Source organism: Myotis brandtii, unplaced genomic scaffold, assembly GCF_000412655.1.
Source record: "Myotis brandtii unplaced genomic scaffold, ASM41265v1 scaffold421, whole genome shotgun sequence".
NCBI lineage: Eukaryota > Metazoa > Chordata > Mammalia > Chiroptera > Vespertilionidae > Myotis > Myotis brandtii.
In genome coordinates, this window is record NW_005366140.1 from 2075343 (window position 1) to 2083249 (window position 7907).

Below are 7907 nucleotides of genomic sequence, written 5' to 3' on the forward strand. Positions count from 1 at the left end.
GCCAGGGCCTGGGACAGCAATCACTTGGCCATCCGGCTGCTCAGCGGTTCACCTCACCCTCATCCCAGCCCCGCATCTGCCCAGCCCAGACACGTGAAGCTGGGATCAAGCTCCTGGAGCGCACGTGGGGCGGGAGCTTCAGAAACAGACACAAAGAGGGAGACGGAAGGGTCTTCTCGCACCACAGAGCCCTCTGGGGCAGCTAGGGTGGTCTAGCCCCCTGCCCCCAGCCGGGGCATCCCTGCACTATTGGGGGCCGGGGAGGGCGGGTGCGACTCCCTACCTGGGAGTGGGCATGGCTGCACAGCCGGGACCCTTTCCCTAGCCTGGCTCAAGACCCCCGTTACTCCTAACCCATGGGCCTGCCCCTCACCCCAGCCCCAGTCCACTCCCCAGCCCAGATATAGTCCCGAGGGGTTGACTCAGACTTGGCCACAGCTGGGCCAGAAAGCAGAAGCCAGAGCAGGAGGGCCGCTCACTTCTCCTGGCCCCCGCCCTGACTCTAGGGGGTGGGAGGAAGCTGGTGGTCATTCTTCCCAAGGTTAGGGGTTTTGGGTGGGGAGAGGGGGTTGCCACGTGCATCCTGGCCCTCAGCAAGCTCCCCTGGGGTTGGAGCAGCAATTCCTGAAGCCTGAACTATGTCCATGGGGTGGGGGGTGGGGATGCCCATGTAGGACCCAAACCAGCAGTCAGCCAGACCAGGTTAGCCCCAGGACTGTGCCGGGCACCTCAAGTGATGGAGCCTCAGTTTCCCAGTCTATAAAATGGGAGAAGAGGGAGGTTTGGGGAATAAAGCCACCGTGGAAGACTCAGAGGCAGAGGGAGAGTTGCCTGGGAGGGGGGGTGGGGCAGCTGGGCTGTGACCCTGGGAGGGGGTGACACAGGACAGCAGTGAAGGCAGACAGAACAGCCCTGCTGAAGGACTGGAAGCTGGGAGTACTGGGAGAACGACTGAGACAGTCACACTTTGCAAGGTCTCACATTCCAGTCGTGACACGGAGTCAGACCTCACAGGAGGAAACGCGCACAACCTGGCCTGGAATACAGCCAACGCCCCACGGCCACAGCTCCCACAGCCCGCGTCACACACACGCTGGGGAAGTGCCAGCCTGCACACACACACACGCTCACGGCAACAGCTTGGGAGCCAGGCTTTGCCTGAAGTCCCCGGGGCTGGATGATCCACCCATCCCATCCCTTTGGACCCTCAGCAAAACCCATTTCCTTCCTGAAGTCTCTGCCAAGCGAAGCAACACGACTTTGGGAGCCAGTTGGGTGCTCTCTGTGCTGGGCAGGATGGAAGAAACAGATAAATACAATTGTTAGGCTTATAGGGCAATGCAATCCTTAACGGCCATTTGTAAGCTTCCCGCCAGGAGAACAAAAGAACAGGAAAAACTCGCTGGACACGAGGAGTCAGACCACACAAGGAATGGCAAGTGTCCTGAAGGCACCTGATTGCACACCTGTGTTCCAAACCCACCAGCTCAGCCCCCAAACCTACTGACGTTTCCCCCCAGTGACTGCATATAAAGATGCAACTCTAGCTACTGGGCGCTGCCATCGTCGACCCAATGTCCCCTTGGCTCAGCGGTGCGGCCCTTCCCTTTGGATAGCTCATCCCCAGCCCCTCCCCTTAAATAATTTGTTTTCTTTAGTCACCATCTGAGATGGCTATTTAGCCGGCCCACGTGCACCATCCACCATGCTCACCGTTCAGTAATTGCTCACAATGCTGGATGGACTCATACACATAACCCCAGCTCAGAAAGAACTCTTGGGGTGGCGTGGTAGGGGTTGTGTCTATTGACCGCACTTGGCAATGGGGAAGTTGCACATCACGGTATGGCCAGTGGCTTGAGTGCTGGGCCTCAAACCGAGGGGGCCAGTAAAGAGCTGGGTTGGAGTCTGGGGTCCCTTGATTAAGCCAGAGTTCAGGGTTTGAACCTCTCTGCTGTGTGACCTTGGTCAGGTCTCTCAACTTCTCTGGACATAAGCAGCTACACTAGGGGGAGGGGGCTGGGGTTGTGGGCCCCCACGGGCAGCCCGAGTTAAACTCAAGCCCCTCTCTGTGTGACCACGCGAATGCCAGGGCCCCAGCACACAGTGGCCATGGAGAAGCCCCGCCAATAACAGAAGCATCCACTGAGTTCAATGTTTTATATCCACATCAGTATCAACGTACCATACAAAACCCACCTGCCAGCCTAGCTGGGCAGGCAGGGGGGGGGGGGGGCCAGGAGGGGGGGGTGGGGTCCATGGCAGCATAGAAAACCGGGGTTCTTGTCCCAAAAGAGGAGAAAATGGGTTTACAGTCAAGGAAACAAAATCAGAACCCAACATGATCAAGGAGAAGCCTTGAAACTGCATCGAGCGGAGGTGCTGTGGGCAGCGGTGCCTCTCGGCTGGCCCAGCAGTCCCTGCGGCAGCCTCGGTTCCTGGGAAGCCTGGGGTCAGAGAGGGCCCCGCTCTTGAGGTTATTTTTAATCATTTTGCTTTTAGCGGGGGAGGGCTTCTGGGCAGCAGCTCCATGAGGGGGTAACCGGTGCGGGTTTCACTTCAGGGTTTGGAGGGGAAGTTGGGTCTGTGGGGCATCGGGACCCGCCCGGCCCCGAATGTCACAGCTGAGGTTCTTGGAAGTGGCCCAGCGAAGTTCCTTCCTGCCTTCTTCCTGCCCGGACCCCAGGTCTATGGCTTAAAAATCAGGGCACCAGGCTGGGGCTGAGCACCCCAGGGGCCTTTGTAAACATGGCAGGTGCAGGCAGGGGGCGCTTGGGGGAACCGTAGGAACTGGTGGGGGCAGCCAGAGCCGGGGGAGGGCAGTGCCCATGGGGAAAGGGGGCATGGGGTGGAGGAGGTATGCTCCTCTAACAGTGACATAGAGGTACAGAGACTAAGAGAGAGAGGACAGAGACAGGGGTAGAAAGAGTGACAGGAAGAGAGAGACTCAGAGAAAGCAAGGGAGAGATTGAGACAGAGAAAGGTTCACAAAGAAGACAGACAGACAGACAGATAGATGGAGTCCTGCTCTGTATGAGTCAGCGGGCGGCCGGGGGTGGACCGGGACCCGGGGCTCGCACGGGATGGGCCAGTGTGACGGTAAGTGCATCGTTGTGTTGCACGAGGGAGGTGTGCTGGTAATGCAGCACCAGCTCCTTCAGAGACCCGTACAGGTTGTAGGGCTCCGCAAAACCCAAGCCAGTGGCCGTGCGGTAGATGACGCAGTGCTTGGTATCGCCGTCCACCCTGTGGTGTGAGCAAACAGGTGGTCAGGTGGGCACCTCAGGGGCTCCCCCAGCCGCTCCCTCAATTCTCAGCCCCTGACCTGGTCCAGACCCCAACATCTCTGGCCTGGACACTGTCCCCGCTTCCTCCCCTACCCCCAGTAATCCCTTCTTCCTGTGGCAGCCATGGGGATCTTCTTCCCAACTGTCTTCCCAAAGTCTAGCACACAGTAGGTGCTCAATAAGAGCTCTTGGAAGGAACATGTGGCTCCTCCACCCCCAAGGCACTCACACCACAGAGCAGGCGTAGCAGCCCCGCTGGCTGCTCTCACGGATGAGGAAGGTCCCATCCCGCTTGCCGTTCAGCATTTCCTCAGCCTGCGTGCGGTTGATCTTGCCCACATACCAGGTTCGTTCCTCATGGTGGGGAGGTCATCCTCATCCTCCATCAGTGCATACTGGCTGTGGGGGAGGCAGGGAGGGGCGCTGGTCACTTACCCGGCAGCCTCTGAGGCCCCCCTGCCCCCCGGACAACACTCCCTTCCTGGTGAACTCCTACTCATTTTGCAAAACCCACCAAAAATGGCCCTCCCTGCCACCCTTCATGTGGTCACTCACTCTTCAGTCTCATTTTTGATTCCCAACCACTCGTTGATTTTCTTCTGCCGGGCGCCTTTCTGGGTGAGCCATCTGGGAGGAGAAGAAAAGGCGGGTGGTGCAGCAGAGGCAGGGCCAGACCACAGGGGTCGAGTCCAGTCCAGTCCAGCCTGCTGGGAGGCAAGGGCTGACCAAGGAGGGTGGGTTTGGGTGCAATACCACCGGTTGCCACAAGGGGCCAGCCTGAAGGTGGAAGAGCCTGGCTGGCTCTGCCAGGAAACCCCCTATTTATTCTGTTTCTGTTAACACTTGTGGAGCCTCCAGAACCGGCCACCCCGCGGGGTCATATCACCACCAGAAACTCAGTCTTAGGGGCTGCACACAATGCTGTTGGCCTTCGCACCCACGGCGCAGTGATCTGTTCTGCGTCTCAGTTTTCCTAGCTGGAAAGGGGAAAGTTTACAAAGGACTTGGAGACGACAAAGTACGTGCATGGTGGCTCAGCACAGTGCTGGCATACAGCAGGCGCAGGCAAGCATCTAAGGCCCAGGTGGGGAAAGAGCCCTTGCCAAGGTCCTCATAATGGGGTCCTAGGCGAGCGTAGGGCACTCACACCAGGTACTGGTCTCGGATCTTGCGCAGCTGCATGAGGTCTGGCTTCAGGCTGTTCATGCGCTTATCGATCTCCCGGTTGTCCAAGGCCTGTGTCCGCAGCTCCTGTTCCAGCTTCGTGCGGCTCTCGTGGATCTCGGCGATGCGAGACTTGAGCCGTTCTGAGTTCAGCAGGATCCTGGGGGGAGGAGTGGCTCAGAGGCCGTGGATGGCTCCCAGCCTCTAAGCCTCTGCACATGCTGTTTCCCTGATTTCTCCTCTGGTGAACTCCTATTCAGCCTTCAAAGCCCATTTCAACGGACCCTCCCTCCCCCTGGAATCCCAGCTGCCCCCTTTACTTCTTTTCTTTTCCCACTTGCATTGCACTAGATAGGGTGGGAAGGGCAGGGCAGAGGGGCAGGACTCACCTCTGCATCTCTTTCTCATTGCCCTCACGCCGGAAGCGCTCCAGATACTCCTTGCTGCACTTCTCTTGAGTCTGGCCCTGCTCTTCGAAGATCTTGATGGTTTCATTGAAGGCCTCGATTGCGGTGCGCTTCATCTGCAGCTCCTGGAGGAGGGGGTGAATCTCAGCATCATCTGGGACTCCCCGCAAGTCCCTCCTGAGGGTGATGGCAGATCCCAACTCTTTGTTCAAGCTGTTCCATCCTCTAGGCATGTCATTCCTCTAGCTCTTACCGCACCAAACGAACTCCTATTCAACCTTCAATCCCCCATTTCCCCAAACTCACTCCTCTTTTACAACCCCTTTGGGCACCTTACAAACATCTAGACTTGTTAGCACTGCTGATAATTAAATGATAAATCTAGTTGCTACAGTTCATGCGGTTCCTTCTCAGAGTAAATGCTGTACCAAGCATTTCCCGTGCACCATCTCACAGAGCCTGCCAACAGCCTCCTGCAAAGTCAGAAATAGTAATGGGGAAGCTAAGACTCAGGGAGCCTAAGTCTTGTCCAAGTCACGATGTTCCTAACAGATCCCAGGCAGGCATCTTGTCCACTCAGAGCCTCAGCAGACGCATCAGTAAAAAGAGGACAAGAAAGAAATCCTTCAGGGACCACAGGGGAAGCAAGCCATTCCCAGCCTGAGAGGGACATTTGATCTGAGTAAGTTGCATCTCAACTTGCCAAAGGAATTTTTTTTTAAATATATATTTTATTGATTTTTTTACAGAGAGGAAGGGAGAGAGATAGAGAGTTAGAAACATTGATGAGAGAGAAACATCGATCAGCTGCCTCCTGCACATCTCCTACTGGGGATGTGCCCGCAACCCAGGTACATGCCCTTGACCAGAATCGAACCTGGGACATTTCAGTCCGCAGGCCGACGCTCTATCCACTGAGCCAAACCAGTTTCGGCTGCCAAAGAAATTTTTAACACAGTTCCAGAGTAAGAGAACCTCCCCTTCCCTGTTTTAGAAGATGCTGTTCTTTAATGTGACCTCCTGACTGTCTGTCTAATCCCACGCCAGATTATTGTCATCACTATAAATGACCTCTAGGTTAAAGGCATTAAAACACACAGTTCCAGTTTGCAGATGGGGAAACTGAGGTACTGAGAGATGCACAGGTTAACCGAGACATCTCCCAGGTCCTAGCCCACCTGCTCCTGAGAGGCTGACTGGCATCATCTCGTTTGTTCTTAAAAAAATAAAATAAAAATAAAAACACGTACGCCCTAGCTGGTTTGGCTCAGTGGACAGAGCGTCAGCCTGCAGACTGAAGGGTCCTGGGTTCAATTCCGGTCAAGGGCACATGCCAGGGTGCAGGAGGCAGCCGATCAATAATTCTCTCATCATTGATGTTTCTATCTCCCTTTCTCTGTCCCTCTCCCTTCTTCTCTGAAATCAATAAAAATATATAGAAAACACCACGCACATATATTTCTATGTTTTCAGGGCAGTTCCTGGTGCTGAGTGACTGCTTTGTGACCCGGAAGTAGTTGTCTGTCCCCATGGCCTTGCCACTGGCCTCCATGCCTCGTCTCCCCATGTGCGCAGGCCCGAGGTACCTGGGAGGTGCGTGTGTACTCCTCGTAGAGCTGGTCTTACTCGCGGCTCTTGTCCTGGTACTGCTGATGGTAGACTTTGAGCTGGGCACCCACTGCCTCCACGCTATCTTCCTTGACAATCTGGTCCTGAGGACACCCAGTGCGAGCAGTGAGGCCACCTGGGCAATTCAGGCCCAGGGCCACCCTCTCTGGTTCCTGCCCAGGCCCCAGACCTGCTGGTACTTGGACACGGGGTACAGGAGCCGTGTGTCTAGTTTGGCATTGTACTGGGCCAGGGACTCATGGCGGTAGTGGGTGATGAGGTCCACGACGGAGCAGAAGGTGAGCGGCTCCGAGAAGCCATAATGCCCATCGCGGTGGAAGACCTTAATTAGCTTGTTGTTTCCACCTTTCCTGGGGGTGGGTAAGAGGGGGTGTCACCATCCAGTAGGACCCCAAGCCTGACTTCCAGGTGTCCTGGCCCTGACACAGCACACGTCCTCCTCCCCCCTCTCACCCCAGGAGTCCCCAAGGGGCAGGCCCCCACCTAAGGGTCAGGGTATACTCTCCCTGAATCTTGCTGGAGGCATCTCGGACCAGGAAGGTGCCGTCAGGTGTGTCCCGGAGTTTGTCGTTCACCTCCTCCCTGTGGGGACACCCAGGATTGGAGCCTCCCATTGGAGACCCTGTCCTTCAGGCCTTGCCTACCAACCACATGACCCTACCCCACAACCCTACCTGGAAATGTCACCCCAGTACCACTCAGCATCCTGCAGAGAGGGCGGGCTCCCCCCATTAGCCAGCCCTGCTGGGGCGGGCTTGACTTTAGGTGGTTTAGGTGGCAGAGCTGGAGGACAGGAAAACACAAACACAATAAACGCCAATTCTATGCTGTGGTCCGCTCCCCCCTGCAACCGAACCTGCTGATGCTGGTGGGGCCTGGAGTCTTCACTCGCGGCCCCCCAACAGTAAGAGAGGATGATGCAAAAGGGGGTCACCTGGGGGTGCGACCTCCTGCTCCTCCAGGTGCTCCTGAAGCAACTTCTCCACCAGCAGAGCTGGGAAGTCGGGGTTGGGCTCAGTCCTGGGGGAGGGGAGTGGAGTGGAGTGGAGTGAGCAGGGAGGGGTATGAGACATCGCGTGTGCACAAGGTCCTGGGTGTGCCTGCACACCTGCGTGAGCACACACGAAAGCTGGGAAGCAGGGCAGATGACCAAGCAGGTGTGGGAAGCCAACTGTTGCTTATGTATGTGCAGTGCACGCTCAGTAAATACACCCGCGCTGAGGAGTCCAGCACCTGGAAGGGAAGGTCCAGGCACCACACAGGTGCCTCTCCTCCGGTCCAGGCCCCAAGTCCTCGGAGGGGGGTCTTCCTGAAGGCCAGGTTCACCCCTTGTTATCCTTCCTACCACCCCAATCACGGCAGCTGTGCCTGCTACCCCCTCTCCCCCGCCAAGTCTCGGGCCCTTCCTCCATCCAAACCC

At 56.8% G+C, this 7907-nt stretch overlaps 1 protein-coding gene across 1 annotated transcript in view; it reads right to left on the reverse strand.

Annotated features, from left to right (window-relative positions):
* Nucleotides 1–2146: 2146 nt before the first annotated feature.
* The window catches only part of PIK3R2 (phosphoinositide-3-kinase, regulatory subunit 2 (beta)), an 11469-nt gene continuing 5708 nt past the window's right edge, over nt 2147–7907 (reverse strand). The window contains 12 exon segments of the mRNA XM_014545811.1: nt 2147–3246; nt 3517–3655; nt 3658–3686; nt 3843–3914; nt 4435–4611; nt 4841–4983; nt 6445–6570; nt 6657–6837; nt 6971–7069; nt 7162–7270; nt 7422–7507; nt 7596–7821. Of these exon segments, the coding sequence (XP_014401297.1) occupies nt 3039–3246; nt 3517–3655; nt 3658–3686; nt 3843–3914; nt 4435–4611; nt 4841–4983; nt 6445–6570; nt 6657–6837; nt 6971–7069; nt 7162–7270; nt 7422–7507; nt 7596–7821 (1595 nt within the window). The 3' untranslated portion in view covers nt 2147–3038.